General features: G+C 31.0%; 1 protein-coding gene across 1 annotated transcript in view; it reads right to left on the bottom strand.

The window, feature by feature from the left end:
* The window catches only part of LOC129231828 (uncharacterized protein CG43867-like), a 135,454-nt gene that overhangs the window by 45,894 nt on the left and 62,204 nt on the right, over positions 1 to 27,356 (bottom strand). The window contains exon 2 of the mRNA XM_054866208.1: positions 21,065 to 21,127. Within this exon, the coding sequence (XP_054722183.1) occupies positions 21,065 to 21,127 (63 nt within the window). The remainder of the gene's footprint in view (positions 1 to 21,064; positions 21,128 to 27,356) is intronic.

Raw genomic sequence — 27,356 nt, 5'->3', positions numbered from 1 at the left:
TAATTTCAGCAAATTCAGTTTAAAGATATCGATTTGAGGTTATTTTTGAAATTAGACGTTTGATAAAGCTTTAAACACACACAACAGAAAATATAATAAACATCTATGCAATGTTTCAACCAATGATTGAAAAAACTATATTAAAAATTGCAAAAGAATCGCCATTTTTGTTTTTGGATGCAAAATGGCCACTAGGGGGAGGGGATTTTGGAATGTCTCCCCTTCCTAAAATGTTTGTTTATACAATGTCTACTAACGTGCCAAATTTCATAATTTTTTCACAAAATGCAGTTTTTTCCCCCGTAGCCCCTTGACTATTTGTAGCGTCAACCTCCATTGAACGCGGGAAGATTTTTTGAATATCGAAAGTAAACGGGCAAAATTACATTAAAGAAAGACATCCGGAGCTCGGCGGTTGAAATTTGCAGTTGTTTGTTTTGAAAATTTTACAGTAAGCATTTTCTTATCTGACTTTCACTCAGGATTTTCTTTTTTTAATAGTTTTTCCAGATGCTTGCTCGTTTACTGGGTGATTTCGTTTGCCCATGGAACCGGTTTCTCATTGTGCAGCTTGTTAATACTACATCTATGAATAAAAATGATTAATTCAATAAAAAACTTCATAAGGACAGAATGGAATGGACATTGAAGGGAAAGTTGAACACTATTTTGAATTTTTATATTTAGAAATGTTGACAAATAATTTTAAAGGATTAAATAAAATTATATGCGAAATATTTTTTGCAAATTCAACTCCTTCTTTCGACCCCTTTTCCCTGATGCTAAATTTTTATTCAAAGCAAAAAGCGTGAAAATATTTTTGACAAAACTTTTGAGGAGTATTTCCGATTTCCAAGCAGCTTTAGACACGTAAAAAAAAACTCTAGCAACATATATGGGCAATTCCATGAAACTAGATACATCACAGTAAAAAAAAACTTCATTGTATCAGTAATTTTTTTCTTTCATATGAGGAGAAAAAGACTGCATTTTTATAAACCTATGAAAAAAAAAGTTATAAATACATTTTTTTTGTAAGTTTTATAGGCAAATTTGAACAACACTACTCAATGCCCATGTGTCGTTGTATGAACGGCTCTAAACGTTAATCCTTTTTTTCACTTATGAAATTAATTGGTATGTCTACAATCTTATTTTTTATTGAAATTTTGTTTACACACAAAGAGATTAGACTAACAAAAAAACTTTAAACTGTTATAATTGTCTCTTAACATTTCTTTTAAAACTAGACCTCATACTCTAATGTAACATCAGTCACAAAATTGTATAAAAGTTTGCATTGCTTAAACAAAAACAAACCCAAGTTAATAAAAAGTCATATTCTTTCCATTTATGATGATATCCTTTAATATCAATCCCTTAAATATTTGGAAATAGTTGAATTTAATTATTTAAAACTTATTTAAAATATGTAACATCAGTCACAGTAACATCAGTCACATTTCCCTTTTCGGTAATAAACCTCAAACAAATTGCACAAATGCATTGCTGCAGAAAGGCAAAAAAGGAGGCGGGATAATTAAGGAAAAAAATAAAACATGAAAAATACAAAAAGTAAAACAAAGTAGAAGCTAAAAAGAGCGGACGATAAAAAATAAATAAAATAATTTTAAAAAACCTAGCATAATTATCAAAGTTAGTTCAAAATGGAACTAAAAAGAGAAATTAGATGATGAAGTAGAACAAGAGTAGAACAAATTTAAATATCGAAGTCTTAGGTTTAAATTATAAGCTGCATTACCCCTCTTTAAAATAATGAAACCTTGGTAAAATCTGTTAATTATTAACATTGCTCTTTGTTATACCTTCACAAAAGAAAAACTGCAGTCGTAAAAAAATTTTCCAACATGAAATTTGACAAACAGATACAATTTATTCTGAATGTAATACATTTGAAAAAAAAAAGTGCTATATCATCGATACAGAAATATTTGTAAATGTCACAGCTTCATGCAAATTTCAGAGCTATCACCATCCGACTTGCAGCCATGTTATAAAGAGTTACATTTGAGTAATACTTTTTTTTTTTAATTTATAAGCTGCAGCAGGTGTTTAGCAACAATACTTTTTTTGCAGTAAAGGAGGGAATCACTTCCAGCAGAACATGTTCCAAAATTGTTGACTGCAACTGGAGAACGAATTCTTGAAGAATATCACTAATATACTTGTATCACGAGAAGTTAGATGCATTGAAATTAAAAACTAAGGGTATTTAGTGACTGTCAAGATTCAAGCAGAAAGACATTGGAAATAGCACCTAGTTGTTACGTCGCATGACTAGTATAATGATCTTTACCAAATGGATCATTGTTAGCGGCAGAATTTTATTCTGTCATAAGAATAGTCTTTTTGGTTGTTCATATCGACAAATTAAACGAGTACAAGAGTAAGTTTCAGACTGAGTAAGTGTTTGCAATTCTTTATTATTTTAAAGTGATTAAGTTCTTACAACCACGTTAAACCTATTTTCACTTATATTATTTTTTGTTATTAACTCATAAGATTCAAAATATATTTTAAATTACATACACACATATTTTAAGTGCAAGTGTGTCTGATTTTATTCTTTTCAAAATAAGTGTCATTGTGTTTGCTGTTTTTATGTGTCAATCCCTGTTTAGCATTAGTAATTTATTAAAGTATATTTAATTGAACATTTCTGCATCAAAAACTGTGAACTAAATGTTTTAATAGGCAAATTCTCAGATTTGTTAGCTCATCTTTAAAGTTGAGTATGTTCATTCTCTTGTAAACTGTGTAAATAGATTTTTTGTTCAAAAAAAAAAAAAGCGTGTTTTTTCTGTAAAGAACTGTGTTATGACTGCTTAACGAACAATCCCATTTTCGGAAATTAACTTTCCTGCACCCCAAACGAAATTAGGAACATTTACATATTTCGTCATGAGAAACCTAGCGTTTCCGTCTTTTTTAAATGCTGTTATCTCTAAAAATATTGACATTAGCAATAACTTCCCGCGATTTAAATTAGTTAAATTTGTATGAATTTCTGTTATAAATTGATTCATGGAAGCCTTATTAATGCAACTTATTTGAGTTGCAGTGTACCTGTTTTATCCCATGGTTTGATAATCCATAGTACCAAATATTTTTGTTCAATCATTTAATTGAACAAAAATATTTGGTATGTCCCAATCATCAATTAAAAATTTTCTATTCCACGAAACTTGATTGGAAGCTAAGTGAAATTACACCTTTGAATGAAACCTAAGAACATTTAATTTTTTGTAAACTCAAATTTTACTCAATTATCACTTCAAATTTAATGAATTAGAGACAAGCTACGGTCAAATGATTTTAAAGTTGTCTGTAGACATGGTAATGCTAATATGCAAAGTTTCCTTTCTTTTGATTTTTTTTTTGTAACACTTTTTTACGAATTTAATTTCAATAAATTGAAAGTTGGCATTTGTTAATCACGCTGTCATTAGAATTTCAATAGCTACCCGTTGTGAATTATATGAATGCTTATTGAATGAAGCTTAATTGGTAATGATTAATATATTATTTTTAATTGGTTCTTCAAGTATTAAATAATGAAAATGATTTGGCATTCGAAAATCAAAACTGTACAGGATGTTTCCAAGATAACTGCATAAAATAAATTAATATATAATTAAAAAATAAAACAGAGTGATTTCATGATCACATGTTTCACAGCTTTGTTGCTGTTAGATTTGAAAGAAACAATTAAAATTGTCATTGGTTAAGATATTAAAAAAAAAAAAAAAAAAACAGAAAAAGGATTCCGAAATATTCGAAGATGTTTTTGAAAAATACGGAGAGGATTCCGTTTTACTCGGAAACATTTTTGAAAATCTCACGAACCACATCTGCACAATCTGTTCAGAAACGTTTTAGAAAATTGCAGAAAGAATACTCAGAAACGTTTCTGGAAATAATAGAAAGAGGATTCCAAAATACTCAGAAACGTTGCTGGAAATTGCAGAAAGAGAATTCTGAAATACTCAGAAACATTTCTGAAAATGTCATGAACCGCAGCTGCCCGATATACTCAGAAACGTTTCCGGATTTTTTTTTACAGTGTGAAAAAGAGAGGAAACACCAGATTTTCTTGAAAAAAACCTTATGCGTAAGAAAAAGTTCAATCAGTGACTTGAAATATAGTTTTGCTATATGATAGCTTAATTTTAATTTTTAAAACCGCTCTCCGGAAAAATCGCGTTTTTTTAGATATGATGTTCTTGAAAGAAGTAAGCGATATGTTTTCTTCTGACACATTCGATGGCCGCATACACTATATTACTTATACTATATTGCGTGTGGGGTGCGGTCGAAAGCAAGATTGATAATCCAACTCGTAACAATAAAGCTGAATTAAAGGAGATTGTCTGCCCAAGCATTTAAAAATTTATTTTCTGAGATATTCTGGCCTCTATTTTAATGTCGTCTGGAAATAGCGGTAGATGTTTCAGGAGGTTTCTTTTAATATATTTAATATTAAGTAGGGCTTGGTGGGGTAAAGTGGTCATAAAATCCAAGTTTTTCAACTTAGATGGATAATAAATACCAGAATTTCTTTAAAAACTCCTCTTTTTTGTTGTTGTTATTTTACACTAGATTAATCAAGAACACGTTGCACTGAATTTTAGGAATAAAATAACCAATTTAAATTGTTAACAATCAAATGAAAATAGTATGTTCTGAAAAAAAAAAAAAAAAACATGCAAGTGCATCGGGAAGTTTCCCTGCTTTTAATTATATCTAGAAAACCTAATTTTTGTAGTTTACGCATTTTCGAAAAGAAAAATGTCGCTGTTTACAGTTATTTTTGCTTTTGATTTGATAACCCTAGATAAGTAGACTGTAGTCCGATTAGATCATTACAGGCATTCTTAGAACTTAGGTCTCCTTGTTAAGATACCGAAAGATCGGGTGGAGGAGATGACTTTGTACTGCATATGCTGCACATACGTGCACGAATTGTGCGCATGAGTGACTAAAAACGGAAAATAACGACTTATCGGTGCCCCGAATGTCAGGATTGATCTTTCCCCTTTCCAGTTAGCAAATATGGAATTTTCGATAACGTTTTCGAGTTTTTCAAATATGGTGAATATGTTTGACGATAAAGGATTTTTTAATTTATTTTTTGTTTAGATAGTACTTTTAAGCATCTTTTTTCAAAGTTGGACTTATTAGAGACATGTGTTCCTAGTAAGACCAATCAACTTTCTTTGTTAAAACTGCTAATTAATATGATTGAAACTTAAATTTTCACATGGATATTCTTTTCTTATCTTTTATGAGTCATGTGATAAAAGTGAAAAATTTGGAGCTAATTGAATCATTAAAGAGCGAGATACTAGGCCATGAATCTTAGGTTGGCCTTATTTGGCGCACTTACCCTATGCAGCGTCCTTTGTCAAATTATACCGATACTTGAATTTAAGCATAAAAATATGATGATTGGGAAAACGAAATAAACAATATAAATAAATAAAAGACTAAAAATAAGTGATTCAACATACTTTATTTTAAAAACCGATCAGAGGCAAAATAACATTAGAAATATAAAGAAAAATACGAACTAAAATAAATAAATAAATAAATAAATAAATTTAAAAATAATAATAAATAATAGCTCTTCGCGCAAGTTTGCTTCTCAGAAATTATACCATTTGGTTTCACTTAACATTTTTAAATCCAATATTCAAATTCTAATTTCAAAAGGTGAGGAAGAAACGCAAAGATCAGCTAGTTGCAGTCGAGCGCTATTCGGTACTGTAAAACAAATTCCTTTGTGTGACTGCCCGCGTAGAGGGAAAACCAACATTAGAGTGCATTTGATGACTTCGCACTACGGTAGCACCTCATTTATCTGGACTAATGAGGGATGCAGGTCGTCCGAATCAATGACAGTAAAGAAAAAACAAAACATTTTATAAATTGAGCCAATGTACATAAACAAACACACGGTAAAAATTGTATTTTGAATTTAAGAGAATGAAATATAAAACTGTATAAGAGATAAATTAGAAAAAAATACATTACAAAAATACAAAATGCGACTCCCATAAATGAACCTGTTGCGCTAACTCGCATTTTATTTATACAACATGTAAATCTAAATGGCTGACCGGATTATGCAAAGTCCGGTTTAATAGGGTCCGGATGAAAGAGGGTTTACTGCAATAAAAATGAAATCGTAATTTTATTATTTTTCTTTTTCTTTTCTTTTTCATTTCAGTACATTTGAGTGGTTCGAAAAGAAATATTTCTGATAAAAAATCGGACATAAATTTGGAAAAGGACAACTTACAATTTCAGGAAAACTTTTGCTCAAGAATTTTTCAGCTTTTATACGTATATCTGTATCTGGCAGGTAAAAGGCACTAAGTCACAAAAACAAAATCAGCCACATGAGTTTAATTTTTTTCTTTTGTGACGATTTGCACTATTGTACTGTCTTTTACGGGCTCATAAGATAAACTTTTTTTTACCAAAATCTCAGAGCTTTTATTCCTCAGAGTCAATAATAATGGAAGTTTGGAAGTTTATTTGCGTGTGTGTGTTCCTGTTACAATTCCGCAGTTTACGTCGGATTTCTGCCAAATTTGGCACAAAGGTTCTTTGATGCTCAAGAATTCACATAGGATAGTTTTCATCACGCTATGAGGGCATCCCCTCCCCTCATAGGGAGATTTTCCTTATACAAATCCAGACAGTTTATCGGATCTTTACCAAATCTGGCGCAGGTTTTTTGATGCTCAGGAATTGTCATAGGGTTTATTTTCCCACTCGCGGGGGGGGGGGGGGGGGAGAGGCAAAATCACTCCACGGGAGGGGGGTCCTTATACAAACCCACTGTTTATGTCCGATATTTTCCACGTTTAAAAAGGTCCTTTGATGCTCGAGAATTAAAATTTAGATTTAAAAAAAAAAAATCCCATGTATCTGATTTAAGGTCCAGGTATGAATTTTTAGTCATGAAATCGCTCTTTTCTACACCTTAAAGGGGAATTAATTAATTTATTTTTTATTTCAACCTGATTGTTGAACATGCGTCACTTGTCGGAACTTTTGTTTTCGAGGTAGACCGTGCAACGCCGGGCAATGCAGCTAGTAAAGTATAAACAACTGAGTGACATTGTGCTTAAATATCGATTTCGAGGGGGGGGGGAATAATGCCCTGCCCTTTACTTCCCGCGTATAGACATGCTTGGTGTTTGAGGAGTTCTTAAAAAAATAAAAAAATAATTAAAAAAAAAAAACAATGAGTTTTTCGTGCAAGTCCTCTTCCCAGAAAAGAAAGGATCAGCTAGTTATATTTGGGCTCCATTCTTTACAGTGAAACAAACACTTTTGTGCAACTGTCCGTTCTAAGGGGAAAACTAAAAAACATTAAAGTGTACTTCTTAACTTTGCACTCTTACTAATGACAATGGTTTCGATTTAAAAAATGTTATTTTTCTTTCAGTATTTGAATTATTCAACGGAAATATTTATGATTAAAAAAAAATCTGACATAAATCTTGGGGGGAGGGGGACAGCTTACAATTTTGACGAAAATTATCACGGAAGAAAATTTTCCACTTTCATCCATAATTTGAGCATAAAATTTCAGTTTGCGGTTATCTTTAAAAACAATAACTGTTCACCGCGGTAATCATCATCTCAGAAATTACACCACGGGTTTAACTAAAATTTTTCAAATTCAATTTGCAAGAGATCAGCTAGTTGTATTCGAGCATCATTCCGTACTGTATCGCTAATTTATTTCTGGGACAACCGGCTAAGTGGCAATAAGGAAATTTGAGTTAACTTGAGAACTTCACACTAATATTAATAATAATGAACTCAATTTTTAAAACCATTTTCCCATTTCAGTAATAGAATCATTCAAAAGATATGTTTATGATAAAAATTCTTAAAATAAATTTTGAAAAGGGCAAGTCACAATTTCAGGAAAATATTCGCACAAGAAATTTTTCTGCTTATATATATTTGGAGTAAAAAATTTGAGTTTGTGGTAATCTTAAAAAAGGAAAAGTTTTTTACCCAAGTCTGTTTCTCATAAGTTACACCAATTAATTTTACTAACATTTTAAAATCCAAGTTTGAAATTCATATTTCAAAAGAAAAGACCAGCTAGTTGTTGTCAAGCTCCATTCTTTACTTGTAAAACAAGTTCCGTTGTGCGACTGCCTGCCTGGCGGGAAAGCCAAAGTTAGGATACACTTGATAAGTTCGCTATCCAAATGATAGCAATGAATCCGATTTTTTCATTTTCTTTTTATTTCAGTGCTTCGGTAATTGAAAAAAAAAATGTTTCTGATAAAAAATTACAAATAATTTTTAAAAAGGAAGAAGAGGTAACGAAATGATTACGTAAAAGTTAATGAATTTTTATCTTCTAAAAATGCTCTTTTCTTGCTGTCAATAAAGACATTTTAGCTTTTATAATGATAACGTTAATTTTTCTCCCTAGAATAAATACTGGGCATATTGAGAAGGACATAGGTTGCTATCCATAGGATTTCGTTTAAAAACAGTCGCACTAAGTGAGCGGATTAGACGTTCAAAAACACGAGCAATTATGAATGAACCGTTACACAGATGAAGAAATATTAAAATAAAATAAATCAAGGAAAATTAATAATAATAATTAAAAAAAATTAATAATAATAATAATAATGATGATGATAATAATAATGTGGATCAGAAAATGGCCTAAGTTGCAGTGAAACCTGTGTCAGGTGACCACTTGCAGCACAGTACTTTAATGATCAACTTAGATAGGTGGCTATCTAGTGGAGGTTGATATGTATGATAAAGGACTAATTCTGCACCTGATAAAATCGGTCAACTTAGACAGGTGGTCAACTTTACAATACACAACTTAACTGTAACAACCAAAAAATAGCGGGATGTTAGAAAGACAATGCATTTGGAATGAATAAAACTGCCAAGTTCAATATTAAATGGAGACACCTAGTACGAATCTTGTGTTTGCTTTGGGTATCGTTTTTCGCTTAGCAAATGGTAAGATGTACTGCGAACGGATTGAATGAACGAGCGAGCGACTTCGCGTTGCTTTCATTTCATGTTATTACGAGAATTTTAGGTGATGTTAATGCAAAATCAATGGTTTTCATAGAGAAAAAATCAATGTTAACGATTGGGGAAAAGGAAAATAAAAGAAAATAAGATATTTCAATGTTAAAGTAGATAAACATTATTATTTACAGTAAAGAAAAAGATTGAAGTTATAGCTTTATTTGTCCCTAACTACGATATTTTGATTTGGATAATAAGCAAAAATTATAGTTAAAATAGTAAATTATTTAACAGTCAAATTAGTATTGTGAAATAACTTCTGTCCTTGTCATTTAACATTCGCGTGGCTAGTGAAAACAATGAAAAAACAATAAACAGTCGGATCTCGATAACTCGAAGCTTAAAACTCAAATATTACTCTATCTCGTAGTTTTCATTGAGTCCCAAGCTCTTGAGACTGTTGTGGAAACTTCCCATAACTCGAACGTTTTAGCCGGTTCCTTGGGTTTTGAGTTATGGAAAGTTACTGTGTGTGTGTGTATATATATATATATATATATATATATATATATATATATATATATATATATAAATAATCAAATAAATAAATGAATTAATTTATTAAAATAAATAAATAACATATTTTCCAATTCATAACAAGTATATGCATATTTTTTTTCCAAATGAAAATTTTGCATTTGCAAAACTCGTTATCGAAGCCTCTCATTACCACAGTTCTTCTCCGACTACTAGGAACGCTCGGGATTTCACTCGCAATCAATAGTTCTCCTCGTTAACTGCCGAAAGGGCTTTCTCCCACAGATGATGTCATCGAATTACCCCCTGACTGAGCGGTCGATTGCTACCGACGCCAGGTTAGGTTGTTTACATACACGCTTCTATCCAAAAACGTTGTACGCAATCAGAAAAAAAAAAAAAACTAATGAAAGCAATCAAATTTTCTCCTTAGTTATGATTGAGTGTTAAGTATGAGAAATCAATAGAAATAGTGAGGAATGTATTAAATATATTTGCTAGCTTTTAATAAATTTGATTGCAAGTTGTAAACAAAAAATCGGACGTTTCACATTCAACAAGAATCTCTCTCTTTTTTTTTTCTTTTTATTCTTTTCTAATTTTTAAACTTGAGACAATCCGTGTTCAATTTAAATACTTATTAAATGACTGTCATTGGCGATTTGTTTCAAATATTTCATACTTTGGTATTACAAATTGAGATTTTCCGGACAAAATAAAACACCTACTATCTTTTGTTAAAATCTTGGGTTATTACTCAACATAGTAAAAATTAATCAGCCATTCGCACTCCTCGGCTTTCATTCATACGTTAGCTGACAAATTGCAGTTAAGTATTTCATGCATTAAAAAAAAACTGAGTATACCTGGGACCTATTTACCGTATCAGATGTTTAATGTTTATCAGTGTTCATTACTCTTGATGTGAAAAAAGTTCTCAGGGATAATGAATGATATTATGAGAAAAACTACACACTGATCCTTAATAACCATATTATTTTTATAAGAAACCCAAAATGCTGCGCATTTAGGAGAAAAAAGTAAGCCTTATATTTTTATAAAGTCAATAACTTATTGGATCGGGATCCCCTAAAGAAACTTACAATAAACAAATGACAGTGAGTTAGAACAAGGGTGGCTTTCATTGTTTAAATATAATTTACAAAACACAATGATTATCTAATATTTTTTACGTTGCATACATTTTAGAATTAGGGAATGTTTTTAGTTTAGTCCTGGAAAAGTTTTTAGCTCAGCTGCAGGAGGTTTGTACTACTGTATTAGTTGAATCCTGTTGTTAAACATCTAGACAACTTTTTATTTCTAGTAGATATAAAGAGCGTTATTTTTAATGAAATTGCAATGTTATGCATACGCAATGATTTTTATTTAGCTTTTCTTACACATTTACAAACGATTACTAAAATGATCCCAGGAGAAGAATTTCGCTTGCTTTTGTAAAAAAAAAAAAGATACAAAAGCAAGAGGGTTATGTTTTGCGAAAACGGCTACGGCTCACTAATTTTTGTACACATACTGTTATGTACTACGCAATAAAAATAAGCAAAACAAGCATGATGAAAGAAGGAAAGTGACATGATACTTATAAAGAAAGTATAATGGGAGTGATGCATTAATTAACAAGCACATTAATAAGAAGAATTTTACAGATTTTTTTTCTTACAGAAGTTAAAAGCAAACTATTGCGTTGAAACTTAAAACTAGAAACATGCATAGATTCTAGAAGGTTCTTACTAATGTATTAGTTGAATCTCGTAGTTAAATATCTTGACAACTTTTCATTTCTAGTGGATATAAAGAGCGTTATTTTAAATGAAATTGCATTGCCAAAAACACGCACACCGATTTTTATTTAGAACAGAACATATCCATCCTGATTTGATTATTAAAGTTTAGCATTTTATTATTTCTCAGTTGATATGAGTCCTTCTTGCATTAAAAATATATTTATCAATATTACATTCTGTTAAAAATAAGGAGTTGACATTTTTACATAAATCAATAAGTAAATGTTTAGAAAAGCGTTCAAGCAAGAAGTAAGAAAAAAATATTTTTACAAATTAACTGATACAAATGCTTGGTTATTTAGTTTAAAATTTTAAAATATTTATTTATTCTGTTAAAACGTAATAAGTCAACATTGCTACGTTAACCTATAAATACATTCATGTGCAGAAAAATAAAAAGTACGAGGAAAGTTTTCAAGGCGTCTTTAAACGAAGCTTTGAAAATACGTACTCTGAAAAACTGACAATAATTAATAGCAATAACTAAATAAACTTATATGATAACAAAGAAAACATCCACACTAAACTGAAATCGTCAAACATAAAACCCAAAAAGTGGAAAAAATTAACTTAATCACAAAATGAAGTGGTAGATGCTCCACTGTAAACAAAGAAATTTTCTAAACAAAGGAAAAATATTTATTTTTATCCTGATCTGTGCAAAATCAGGAAAGCGGCACTTACCTAAAAAGCATCATATTGTTTCGTTCATAAAAGCTTTCATTTAGTGGAGAGATATTTTTTTTTTTATCCTGGAGCAGAGAATGATTTTAGCAGAAGCAACAGAACACAAAGAGCAACAAAAAGAACGCGACTCATAAATCCTATGGAGTCCTGTAGGGTTTCCCCGCTGCTAATCCAAGCACAACTGCGTCCAACCATCACGGTTCAGACTGGAAGAGGGGAGGGGGGTTGCCAGAACAACAGCAACAGCGCGCCAAACGAGAAAAAGGCTTGGAGTTCTGTAAATGAGCGTACAGAGTATAATACTCTGCCCATTAAAAATATTTTATCATACTGAAATCAAATAATGTAGTTGTTTCATTGGCAATAAATAGATCGGATTTGATAAAAGAAAAATTCTAGAAAATATAAAAAATTCTCTATCGTTTTTTGTAAAATTTCGCCGACGGTAAGGAAATGTAGCACGTATTATTTAAGGTTGGGGGGCGGGGGGGGACCCCAAAACAAAAGATGAAAATACAATCAGTAACCCTTACTTTTACGTAATACACAGTTGTGTCATTCTACAGAAAATGTAACTTTTGAAAGCAAATATTTTTCAATTTCGAAACCTTTTACTTTCTTTTTTATTCATTCTTACATGTAAGTGTTTCCTACTGTAAGTAACCATAAATAATGGCCCAGCTAAGTTCCAATTATTTTACTGATAAATAAAAAATTGAAAAATGCCTTGTTAACGGAATTAAAAAGAAAACAAAAAAGCTTTTAATGTTTAAAAATCGAGCCCAATTCAATACTAAAGTAGAAAATTTGTTAATTGCGCAAACAATGAGCTATTTTAATGAATTAGCAGGAATCTAATTCTAAGCGCTCTTAATTAAAGTACGGCTTAATTAGTAGTTATCCTTTTAGTTCAAATGTGTGTTAAAAATAGTATTTAGTAAATTTGAGAATATACTGGCAATTTATTATTTTGGTAGAATGCCTAAAATTGATATATTTCCCCTCCGTCAGTTATTTTCACCTCCGAAATAATGACACTGATAAAGTATGTCATGGAGGTGAGATTCACGGAGGTGAGGAATTTTCCAATAAATATAGGCCTAATGAATACATTTTTCAAGGAGATATTTTTTTTTATTGCTACAATCTGCACATGTTAAGCATATGAAAACATGTTCACTTTTTTTACATTCATTTACATCCCTGAAATTCAAGTTCACAGAGGTGAGAAGTCACAATAATCACACTTAGTTTTTAAAGCAAAATCTATCTTCGTGTTTTTCGACAAAAATCTCACAACTTCTTTATGGCTGAAAATAAAACAAGGGTGTATTATGGAAAATAAAATTGATTTCATTACTGCCACGAGTTAATGATGAATGGCATTTTGTGTTTAGGTGACGGAGGTGAGAATTTATTGTGTGACATGACTCCTTATCATACTAAAACGAACTAGAAACACAATATTAAAAAAAATAAATATACTTAAACAATTAGTATTTGAGACATCTATGAAAGGAATAATAAATAAATAAATATGTACTATTAATTAAACAAGTTATTAAGCAACATAAACAGTCACACCAGGTGTGTGACATGCCACGAAGGTGAGAACTCACATGTTGTGAACCAAAAATATACTGAAAAAAAAAAAACTATTGTTAAAAAGTTGTTGGCTGGTTTAAATAGATATATTTTTGATAAAATTCAAAAGCATTGTTGAATGAATTGTTCCTTAAAGATTTTACTGTAAAAGGCTTGCGACAGAAAAGTTATACTTTTTGAAGAATGACCCAGAAACGAAATTACTCAGCACAAAAAAAAAAAAAAAAAAAAAAAAAAAGTGGGGGGGGGGGATATTTTGAAGTTAGATTATTTAAAACATGAGACAAGGTTATTTGCGACATTATGGTGGGAGAAATTGTAATTTATAAAAGATTTTTATGATTCTAAAAATACGTACAACTTTTTTCCAACATTTTGTTGTTAAAAGAGGGAAAATATTTGGTATGGCTTTTTTTTCGTTATAAATTAGGTCCGTATACTCCAATATTCATTCAGATAAACGATAAATACTGCAGTTGGCTTTTTATTAAAAAATTTCTCTACCAATAATATAACACAGCTTACTTTATTAAAATATTTTACTTTTATTCGAGCAAAAATGAAACTGCAATAAATGTCTTCACACTTATGCTTTGGTACAGTGATTTTAAAAAAAAAGTAAGTGTTTCCTGTCGTAATTGCAGCAAAACACTTTTGGGTTAGACACTAAACATCATTAATTAAATTGAAACATGAGGTTTAAATCAACTTAAGTTTTAATATAATAGGCTTATTAGACATAAAAACCAGCGAAAAAATTAAACCCATGCAAATTTTATGTTTTGAGGGCAACCTTTTCATCGGCAGTTTTCGATGCACAAGAGTACTTTATAAAATGTAAGTTGATAAAATGATTATACGATGCCCCATTTTTGTTAAATATATCTTACTAACACCAAAAAGTATTACTTTATGGCTGCATCTAGCAAGAAAAAAAAATCCTTCGGAATTGAAAACCATGCAAACATACACACACACAAAAAAAAAAAAGTACTTTAAAGTTTTGCTTTAGGTCACTTATTGTGAGTGATATAAAGTCACTCATAATTGTTTAAATAATCGAGCTACATCTCGGGCAAAAGTTTTTTTTTTCCGAATGTTGGAAAAATTTTCGAGTTTTAAAAAAGCAATAAAAAATTTAAATGTTTGGTCAGTTTTTAATGTAATGTCAACCTTAACTTTCCTTGGTTGTCATTACGGACATTCTGTCGTGAACAAAATTACACGTAATAACAAAAATACAAACTTAATACAGAAAAAAATAACCAAAACAAAGATTTTTTTCAGCGGAAAAGAGAGAGAGATTTATTTTCTCCAACTTTAAAACTACTCGTTTTTCTGTCATATAAAACTTTGTTTTCTTATTACTTAAATATTATTAAAGTATATAGGAGAAAACCTTTTTCTTTTCTTTTCTTTCTTTCTTTTTTTTTTTTGTGCTCCGGAGCACATAAAGACTACCTACATTTTAGTGATAACTTACTTAAATGAAATTCCTTTAACAATGATTTTTAATTTCATCAAAAATATATCTATTTAAACGCGTCAACAATTTTTTTAATAATAATTTTTATTTTAGTATATCTTTGGTTCATAACATGTGAATTCCCACCTCCGTGACATGTCACACACCTTGTGCGACTGTTTATGTTGTTTAATAACTTGTTTAACTTAAACACTTATTTATTTATTATTCCTTTCACAAGTGTCTCAAATACTAATTGTTTCAGTGTATTAAATTTTTTAATATTATGTTTTAGTTCGTTTTCGTTACACAAGGAGTCATGTCACACAATAAATTCTCACCTCCGTTATCTAAACACAAAATGCCATTCTTCATTAACACGTGGCAATAATGACATCAAATTTTATTTTCCACGATACAAGGGAGCCCTCGTTTATTTTCAGCCATAGTTGAAGTTGTGAGATTTTTGTCAAAGAACAATAAGATAGATTTTGCTTTAAAAACTTAGTTGGGTTATTCTGGTTTCTCATCTCTGTGAACTTGAATTTCAGGGCTGTAAATTAATGTAAAAAAAGAAGTGAACATGTTTTCATTCGCTTAACATGTGCAGATTTTAGCAAAGAAGGAAAAAAAATTCCCTGAAAAATGTATCTATTAGGCCTATATTAATGGAAAATTCCTCACCTCCGTGACAGACCTTATCAATGTCATTATTTCTCAGGTGAAAATAAATGATGGAGGGGAAATACATCAATAATAGGCATTCTACCAAAATTATAAATTGCCAGTACATCCTCCAATTTACTAAATACTATTTTTCAACATTACATTTGAAATTACTAACTAAGCCGAACTTTAATTAAAAGAGCTTAATATTATATTCCCAATAATCATTAAAATAGCTGATTGCACAATCAACAAAATTACTACTTTGATATTCAATTGGCCTCGATTTTTAAATATTAAAAGTGTTTTTCTTTTTTTTTTACATTTCCATGAACAAGGGATTTTTTTATATATATTTTTATTAGTAAAATAATTGGAACTTAGCAGTTCCATTGTTTATGGTTACTTCTAGTAGGTAACACTTTCATTTAAGAACGAAAAAAAAAAAAGAAAACAAAAGGTTTCGAAATTGAAAAATATTTGCGTTCAAAAGTTACGTTTTCTGGAGAATGACCCATTTCATGTATTCCCAATATTGTCTTCCGTTGACATGGACGACTTGAAAACCTGAAGGATTCTTGGGAGTCCATATGGACTACTTCGAGAGCTACTTGTGGTAAACTGGTAAATAGAGAAACATTTGAGGACTTTTTTCGCAATAAGGGAACAGTCGCAAATTAGAAGGTCGTTGAAAAGAGCGTGGCTTTGCTGCGGGAACAGTTCCAAGATGTTTAACAATTCACTTTAACCAATCACATATATATATTTTTAAAAATCTAACATTAAACAAAAATATTAGTGAATGTAAAAAGTGGTCTCAGATTGTAATAATAATCAATTTCTCGAGGATTATTGCAATCTCAGGTCCAGGTTCAGTATTGTTTGTTGAATTGAGAACGAAAAAACAAAAAAGTAAACAAGAAACATTAGTTATATCGGAAATGGATGATACGTCGATTCAAACAATATTAATGTTTCATGAATTTCCTAGGCAAGTACGGAAGTAAGCGGCGAAGCCATCTGAAGAGCATATAAAACGGAAATTTCGTCCGGTATTGATTGTGTAAGTAATTTTTCATAATAACATTTTTTCTTGAATTCAAAAGACAGTACCTGGCTAACAGCGGACCTTTAAGAAATGAATAGGTTTATTTAAATCAAAATATCAATAAATGAAATTAGCTTCGTGTGAATAAGAAAAAACACTTTTACAGTGATAGGAATTGTATGAAGTTATTTAAGACCAGACTCTAAAAACAACAATTTCAAAAATGACGAAAAAGTACTCAAATTTGAACATATCGCAGAGTAAAAATGGCTCTGACTATGTGGTATTCAAATTTCAATTATTATAATACTGAAATCAACATGTGCTCATTTTTGAACATGTAATGATTTCAAAATTGAGTATTAACCGAGTTATGTACTCATTTTTGAGTATGAAATAATTCAGCACTTTATTTGAAAACATGAATGTACTCATTTTTGGGAACTTCATTTTTCTCAGCGCATAAGCTATAAAGTAGAATATTCGCGGCGTTTAAAAAGAAACAGTATATTTTTAAACAATAAATTTATTTTGCTGATATTAATATTATGATGCCTAAATAACGTGGGAAAAATGAAAATAAATTATTTGCATTCGATAATTTATAAAGTAGGTGCGCCAAATGAGGCTACGTAGACCAATAAAGCCACCCCCACCCCTGATCTTTTCCTATGTAAGATAGCTAAAATTTACTAGACCGTGATTTTTTCGTCAACAGGAAGTTTAACTAATGATAAAACGTTATCAACAAACAGGTTGTTATCAACAGTCGAAAGTGTATCAATAACTATTGCAAAAAAGACTTGTCAAAATTACCTGATCTTATTTTACACAGTAAATTTTGGTACTTCATGGTTCACTGGTACTTAGCTCCAGAAACTGAGACCCTACGCTTATTTGATGGCAATGTTCCAACCAGGTTGAAAACAAACGTCAAGCAAATTGTGTTCAAAGTAGACAAAGGGAAGAACAGGGAGAAGAAAAATATCAACTAAAGAAGTGCATTCTGTACAAAACTGAATTGTCTTAAACTGTTGTTGAACTTGGCAGCAAGCAACTGCTACAAACACTTATTTTTATAATTTTGTGATTTCAGTAAAAAAAAAAACCTTTTTCACAAAATTTTCCAACACCACGGATTACTGAGCCTCGAAAAATACCCTTCAACACGGAAGGATGATTCTGGTTTCAAAAGTGGAAATTGAAAAACTTGACAGAAAAGAGCAACTTTAACTCATGAATACAATAATTTTTTTAATAAAGTAATGAGGAGTGATTTATTTTACAACTCGTTGCCAAAGACCGTAAAAATTCCCAACTGCTACTAAATTTTGTCTTAGGGAAAAAAATAAAGCTCAGTTTAATTTTGTTCACATTATGGTTTCATTTTGTGGAAATTGCTGCTTCAAATAAAAATGTTCACATGTATTATATTGCAGCATTAAAAAATTATAATAGGCTACATTGATGGTAAATGTTAACTTTTGTCGACAGCTCAATATTCATTGGGATAGAAGATATACTAAATGACCCGGGATTAAAGTAGGAAAAAGAATGATCAAGTAGTGTACAATACTTTCTCTAAAAAGGAAAAGATAAAGATCAGCGATGCCGAAATTAACATTATCCAGATTTCTTTTGCTAAAGACATTTTTCTAAACTTCGGTGGCAACAATGTACGTTGTAACTTGTTATTATACAGATACCCACCGAAAATACTTGTTAAAATGTCTTCAACAGTGATGTAATTAGAAATTCTACTCCTAGAAAACTTTCTAGAAAGAAATTTGTTTTTACATCAATGAGGTTGGCATGATCAATTATTTCATATTAACTCGAGAGTCTGAAAAGAAGATGTCACGGATCATTATCAGTAGGTATGGTAGATAACGAATAAATACCTTTGTGCTTGAAAATTAAATGAATTAATTAAACAACTTTTTGATGCACAAACATTGCAAATTACTGCGGTTTCTTTCCTCGAATGACTTTTCATCCAAAAGCTCACACTTCTTTGCACTGAAAAAAATGTTCCTTGTCACACCGAAACACGTGTCTGCAGTAATTCGCAAGTTTTGTGCATCAAAACGTTGGCTAATTGATTCATTTAAGGTATAGTACAGCTAAATCTCGGTAACCATAGTTAGGTAATAATTTCTCTAGGTAATAATAATACTAAGAAAGTTCCCGAGAAGGATATTTTCTGTATCTCGATAAGAGTGCAAGTACCAAGTAATAAATTCGCATTATCCAGAAAATGGCTGTTGGGGTGCAAACTATGAACGGTATTCTTGGGGGTGGAATAAGCACCTCCGCACAGACATGACAATAAAAAGTAAACAAATAAAAGGAAAAGCTGGTACGTGCTTTTGTCAGGCCGCACTGCACGGGAAAGCTCCACGCGACCCTTCCCAGCGTGCAGCGCACGTGAAAAGAATCAAATATGGCATTGTACACGAAACAGCTGCCAATGACAGTTAAACGTTGGCCCCCTAACGAAAAAACCTTTATCCCTCCCCCCTAACAGAGGAGCCGATTTCCTGACCAAGCAATGACAATGAAGCATAGAGAGAGATTGAATTGAAAAGGTTTATTGGGAAAATAAATTATATTTTAAGAGAGGGTAGGTTAGAATATTCATGTACTATATAGAGCTCGAGTTTTATCATTAAAATAATAAGATCATCCCTTTTTCAGATGCCCACATAGAGCAGATGCTGAAGTGACAACAATAAACTCCAATCAAAGATTTAGTTACACATACAGTCGAAATCGCTTATAACGAGCCCTGATTTAACGAATAAATCAGAAATTTAATGAGAGTTTGTGATTTTTTTAAAATAAAAAACTGGATATTTTTTATTTAAATCAGATTTTTAAATTAAATTATTCTTTTTTAAAATCTTCAAAAGCTTCTAGATATTAATTACTTTACATTTATAAACATAACTTATTTCTTACAATAGATGGAAAAGCAACTTTTTAGCTATTTTCATAACATGGAAGTAGCGAATGTTTTAATAATAGGTATATTAGATCAGTTTTTCACGTAACACGCTTTTAGCGTAAAATAATATGGTAAACAATTACTTTTTTTTATATTAGTCGTGGTGTTCATGAAAAACTGCAAATTTTTATTTTGTTCTGAATTAATTTTGGAGTACATTGCAAGAGTGAAAATCTGTTACACACACAGAAAGAAGAATCTAAGAATCTATGTAGTTTTGCCAGTTGAAGTTAAGATAGTATAATGCAGTGTAGTTAAAGTGATAGCTACACATTCTAAAAATGCAAAATTAATTTATAAAAATAAAATTAACTAATTATAATCAATGATACTGTCAGTAAAAATCACTTTGTTTAAATCAATTGATTTAAATCTTTTTTTTAATTACTTGATTTAAATCAATGAACCCTGCTTTTTTTTAACGAGCAAACTCTGCTTAAAGCGAGCAAAATTTTATGATTCATAAAATTTATATTTCTTCTTCAAGCTCAGCTTATCTTTTCAAGAAAAAAATCTTTGAACAGTCGGAAATCAACTGAAATTTGCTGATGAGTAGTAGATCCTAAACTAAAAATAAGTGATGGCGGCTCTTCAAAAAAAAAAAGTTGTAGGGTGGAGAACCATTTGATGATTATGTTTTAGTTTTAGTGCTATGAGATAAAAACAGACAGTTCAAAAGCAAATCTACCAATTTGTCTGGTACTTTAGTACTGAACAATAATAAGAAAAAGAAAGTGTATATGAATTTTTGTGCTTTTTTTTTCACGAGCCCGCTTTTTACGAACACTCGGTTATAACGAGCAAAAATCGCGGTTCCTTCACGCTCGTTATAAGTATGACTGAGTACATCACAACACATCATTTCGTAGACTTTTAGAAATTTGTTCCAGCAGTCAGATAAATAATATCTCCTTGTTTTTCTCTTTTTTTTTAAACATTTTCGTGCCCCAGTGGTCAATTATTAGAGTGAGATTACCCAACAGAGAAAAATGATGTGCGGGTATTAGGGAATAACGATGCTTAAACTACTTCTAAATCCATCTGAAATAATCTGCAATCAGTTTCGAGCACTTACTTTAAATAAATCAGTCTTCGACTTTTAGGTAATTTGTTGTGGTGAGTTTTCAAACTTACATTAAGTTTTAAATGCAATTGGAAATTGTATATGAGTAAGACCTTACTTTTTTTTCGGCTTCCTCGGCTTTCTTTTCGGCATACCACACCTGCTCCTCCAATTCTTCCATCTGAAAACAGAACGAGAAATACTGATTACAGTTCGGTATGCTACAAAAATATTTTTAATGGTTATCAAGTCCAGCAGAAACAGGAAGATAATATTTGCAAGGAAATACGTCAATGTTTATATCGGGGCAGTTCCACGGTGACAGATGTATCAATTGTTTAACACAACACCTTACACAATCTCAAAATATGTTAGATTCTTGATGCATTTTATGATTTTTATGCAGATCATTGACTTGTCTTCCATATAATGCAATTCAATTTCGAAGATTTCAATAAACAATTTGCACAGTTAGACATATCTCAGAAGATACGTCCGCCCAGGGGCGCCCAGGGTCACGGAAGATCACTGCGACCTCCCAAAAAATTCTTTTTTCGCAAATTTTGTCTGACGATTCGGGAAATTTAGATTTACGTAATTACTTAATTGCAATATTTAAAAAATTATATATAATGATTTTTTTATTATTGTTATTCATACAGAAGCTAAACAGTTTCACATACAATTAGGAATACGTACAAATTGCCTTGCCTCTGGGTACACACGGGAAAGATTTGCAACACACAAGAGAAGGAAATAACACCCCAGGGCACCGGTGGGAATCGAACTCACGACCTCCGGCATAGAAGGTGAAGTTTCTACCACAGAGCCACGGAGAACCCTATAATGATGACTTATACTTTATCATTTGGTAAACTTCGGACTTTCATTCGACAAATTGAAAGTTCCCCCTCCCAAAATATTGGTAAGGGGCGTCCCTAGCTAAGCCAAACAATATTATTTAATTAATGTTTCTGGAAACCTTCAAACTTTAATTGCATTTTATAGAAGTAAAGTCTATGTTCTTCATAAAGTTCATTCAATGAAACAAGAATCGTTTGGACTCTTAGTAAGACGTTTAGTACAACAAATGAAAACTCTATTAAAATGGAATTTCTCCAGCCCCGATCTATAAATTTTGGGCCCCTCTGGGACAAAATCTGAAGGGCTCCTTCCCAGAGGCCAGTAATGTATATTTGCAACGTTAATAGGTCTTAGTGCTAGTTTTCTTTTTCATTGGTCTGCGGGTGCGTAGATCCGGGCCTGAATGGCCCATCTGCAAATGTCAGACACTCTGGATACAAGAACAAATAATTGAAATGACATGCGCTGCTCCTCACGTTAATATTACCAAGTAGATTTTGAAGTTGACATAAAAGTAGCACTATATTTGGGGCAAACCTAACCTGACAGCGTTGTAAAGCGGTGATTAGGATCTGTGTAGCCTTCACAATGCTGTCACGTTAAGCTTGTTCCAACTATATAATTCGTCTCACTATTGTTGACACTCAGCAAGTCAAAAATCAATTATTTTACATAAATGCCTCTCGCAAAATTATAAGCAAACAACGATGCTCTGCGATGAAAACTTGTTCGACAATGCTTGATTTTAACAGCACTGACTTATCTTTCTTTCAATCGGTTTTGAAGTAAACTGGCTCGAAGTAGACGAATGCCAGCAACCGTGAGGTGGACTCTATATCATAAGACATAATTCGAGAAGCTGTAAGCATGGACAAGGCTTGGAGGTCGGTCATTTCATACCGTATCGATAATTTTACTAACAGTCTCTTAAAGTGAGCTTTTTATCTCAATTTGGTTTAAAGTTATTGATAATCAAAAAGTAAATGAGCCATCGGATGAATCATCATATTAAAAACACTTTAGAAAAACACACAAAAGAAACTTTAGTAGGATCAGTTGGGGTACTTAGAAAATGGGGTGAATGGAAAAAAAAAATGCATTATCACACTTGCGATGATTTTGAAAACTGAACTGTTGGTGAGTCATGACTTGGCAAAATAAAGAAGAGACTGAAAAAGATTCGCGTGTCTCTGAACGAAGGCCTCGCTCTGAACAGCTTTGAAGACGTCACCACTGATGAAAAAGTTCTTTAGCAAAGTTTAGTGATCTAAAATTTTCCTCTTTAGCAGATCTACAAATGCAAATTCAATGGCTTCAATGTTTTCTTTTGGTACCAATGCAGGAACACCACTAAAAACATTTAGTGATGAATTTCATCTCACTTGGTATGATTATTTCTTAAGACATTTATAATTTTATTAGAAATGTCTCCAACTATCCCTTACATATTGTATCCTGATGTATCCCGGGGAAATTGGAAGCATTTAAGTTCGTCTGATTTTCTATCTCTTCAGAAGAAAATAAAGATTTGATTTTGATGAGAATTATAATTTTTCGTGCGTCTTTAACGCATACGTAGCTCTTTGAAAGATTTTTTTAAATAAAAGATCTTAGGATATACAATTAGATGACTTTTGGCTCTAACTATTCTAGCTTAAGTGACAGCAAGCATTCCTATTTTATCCAACCTTAAATAATAATAACAATAAAAATTATCATTATTATTATTATTATATTCAATGATGTCCGTGATATTAATAGATGCATAAAGATGCCTTAATTGCTCCAAGTTAAAATTAACTAGACATGTTAATTTCAATAATTAAAATTTTTATTTTTAATTAAATGATAATTATTATTATCACCGAGTAAGGATGCATAGAAATAGAACGTCTCAAATTAATGATATGGTTGCAATACTGTAGAAAACTAGACCAAAAAAAAAAAAACAGCTACCTTAAACTCAGCCTATAATGCAATTGGCCGGAGGGAATGAAACGAAAGACCATAACCAAAAACATCAAAATGAACTATTAGTTTTTGCTGAAACATAGCTTTGCTATTAAATTACTTTAATTTTTATATTCGCTTTACTGTTTAATTAATCTTATTTAGATATTGTAACACTTCACTTTTTATTTTCCTTCACTGCGTGCTTTTAAACTGTTTTTAATGGCGACATTTTCGGAGGAATTCCACAAAAAAAATCCGAAGTTATTCGCCTTTCAATAAGATCATGCATCAAGTTCATTATAACAATTGGCACACTTTTCACATTTAATTTCTTCTCCCCCTCCCCCCACTTATACTACCATTTTATTTAATCCCAGCCACGTGCCAAAACACTTACTTGCAAGGCGAAGAATTATCTCCCCTATCACTGAATCGTCTGGCATGCATGTCAACAAATCATTTTTAAAACTCAATCAAGTTGTCAGCGCGCCTATTTGCCAGTCTGGAGTAGCAATATTATTGGTTCTTGCATTCTGATTAATGCAAGAACCACTAATCGGAGGAAATTATATAAATGGATGTTACCCATGCTTTAAGACCAATTCCGCATTCATTTTTCATGAATCTGACTACTTGAAGAAGCTGTAGAGTCGTTTTTTTTTAAGCTTGTCTAGGAAATCATTTGGCAAGTGTGAAAATGGCTAGTGGTGAAGTCTTTTTGGCAATAATAAGTTTGCGGAAAACAGAATTGGAGTAAATAAACTTCTTGAAAGTGAAGAATAACAGCCAAACTAGAACAGTGTATTAGACTTGTTTTCAGAAACACTACTTTCTTAATCATTTTAAAATTGAACCGTTCAAGATATTTTTAGTTTTTAACTACATCTTGCGAATTGAAATAATGGTAGTGATACGGATAAATCCAGATTAAATTTGAAACACATTCATTTGCGTTTATATATGCCCCAGGCTTGACCACATGTTTCATTCAATAGAGGCACATATGAAAATTTAAAGACATTTAAAAAATATACTATAAACTGGGGATACGCCGATCAAACGATCATAATGGGCCACTTTACCGATTATTCATAATCAGCCAAACTTTGCCGGTTAATCGGAGGAGAAAATATTTTCCAAAATATTTTTTTTTTAAAGTATGCATTCAATAAAAACTATGACGAATGCATTTATTAATAATAAATAAATACATTTCTGCAAAAAAGTCCCTTACATGCAGTTTGAAAGCATAGAGTAAAGACCAAATAAATATGGCAGAAAGTGCGTAAAACTAAATGAACTATTAAAAAAGAATAACTGTCACAGCAGATATTCATATTAGAGAATGCACAAATTAATGGGCAGCACTGATTAATCGGTCACAATCGGGCCACTTGGCTGATTATTTATAATCGGACAAATTTTATTGATTAATCGACGGCGAATAAAAATTCCGATTTTTCTTTTTTTTTAATATACCTTCAACAAGAAATAATGATTAACTATAAACAAATGTAATTTTTTGCAAACATTATTATAAATTGTAGCATGAAAGTGTACGGAGTAAAAACAAAACATACTATAGAAAGAACATACAGTGAAGTCCCGTTACAACGAATACCAATACAACGAAATTTCCGTTTCAACGAAGTAAAATTTCAGTCCCGATTAAGTTTTTATTTCATAGATTTAATTCCATTATAACGAAATTCCCGATACAACGAAGAAAATCTGCGGTCCCTTGAAGTTCGTTGTAACGGGATTTCACTGTAAATCAAAATGAAATGTGAAAAATACCCTCACAGCTGACAGTCACATGACACTATTATGAATAACTAAATTCCAAGACTTTTAAATTACATATTGCGAAAAACGTGACTAAGAAAATCCCCCCTCCCCTATCACATATTTGCAATGAATAAAAATAACTTTCAATCTATTTCCATATCAAGTTATTGTTTATCCAATCCTATGCTACCCCCACCTACTCTTTCAACATCACCTGCCTTGCAGCTACTTTTTATTTTTATGTTCTTTAATGTTATTTCTATTCATCTTTTGAAGAACAGAAAGGTAACAGAAATAAGCAAATGTGCATATGATCCCACTGCAACTTCCCCTTAATTCTCTCCAACGAAAAAAAAAAAAAAAGCTTCGGAATGCTTTGTTCTGTTTCTTCAGCTCTTGCTGAGCAACATTTTTTCTTTCCTCCAGGTATTTTGTTCCTTCTAACTATACATATGATTACACAACATACATTTTACAACTTACTCTTTAAATTATTAATTTTTGTTTCAACAAAATAAATAAATAGATAAATAAATAAAGTATTTGATTAATATATATATATATATATATATATATATATATATATATATATATATATATATATATATATATATATATATATATATATATATATATAGATATATTTAAACTGATGGTTGAAGAATTATTATTTTTATACATATTTTTTCTATTTTGAATAAATATACATATGTATACAATGATGCAACATTTTTTAAACGTCGATACGTTTCTTCTTTAGCGTAATGAACCTTATAATTTTTATGGAGATGAAAGTCTTAAATTAAATGGCAACTAATAGTTAAAAAAGAAATTTAAAGTTTGGCTCAACTAGCTTGCTGACCACGGGCCTTATATTTATAAACTTTCATGTCTAGTTAAAATAATATAATTTTATTAACAATAATATAAAACATTCTCAAAGAAATTGGATGGAATTTTGAAATCATTTGGGGAAGTTAAGAATGTGGAGAAAAATAAATCGTCTCTCAGAAATAAACTATTACAGTTTCTAAAGTCGAAATTATATAAGAAGAAAAAATGATGGAATTGGTAGCATCAAAAATAGTCACTGTGAGCATTGATCGTCTCAGCCGATTATTCGGTAATCTGCCAATTTACTAATCGGCCCATCCCTACTATAAAGTAACGAAATAATTTTTAAGAAAATTTCAAAACATTTCATGACGTTTAGAAAATACCACTCAATCATGGGAATATTTTTACGAGGAGAAATTAATAATATTTTTTGAAAAAAAAAAAAAAAAATGAAATGAAAAAAAAAATGTTCATATGTGCCCCTTTTCCCTATGTATGAAAAACTGTTTTCGTTAATATAATCGATAATCGAATTTCTTAAAATAAAAATAAAAGTAAAATCAGCAAATAAATGTTCTGTTTTTTGAAGTTGAAACTGTCTATGAATTGTTCAATGCAAAGAAAAAGTATAGCTTACAACTATTGACACAAATTGCATACACCGGTTACATGCTTGATTTGAAATGTATTTAATCTAAGTAATTGAAATATTTGATATTAATGAAAAAAATGTTGCAAATGAAATTTTGTGACTTCGAAACATTTTTATCGACACATTTGCAACTCTCATCCTGTATAGGTTTTCCCCACTTGTACGAATGTTCAGAGCTCCAATGTTCATCTTGAGAAACGATTGGAAAGGAAACTTAAAAGCTTTTAGTGCAACACTTCTACACGTACTCATCCTAACTCTAATCATACGATAACGATACATTTTCTCAACCAGAAGAGTAATAAGTAAAAATAGT

This window comes from Uloborus diversus, chromosome 10, assembly GCF_026930045.1.
Source record: "Uloborus diversus isolate 005 chromosome 10, Udiv.v.3.1, whole genome shotgun sequence".
Lineage (NCBI taxonomy): Eukaryota > Metazoa > Arthropoda > Arachnida > Araneae > Uloboridae > Uloborus > Uloborus diversus.
The sequence above is the reverse complement of the archived record's forward strand: the minus strand, read 5'-3'. Positions and strand labels throughout refer to the sequence as shown.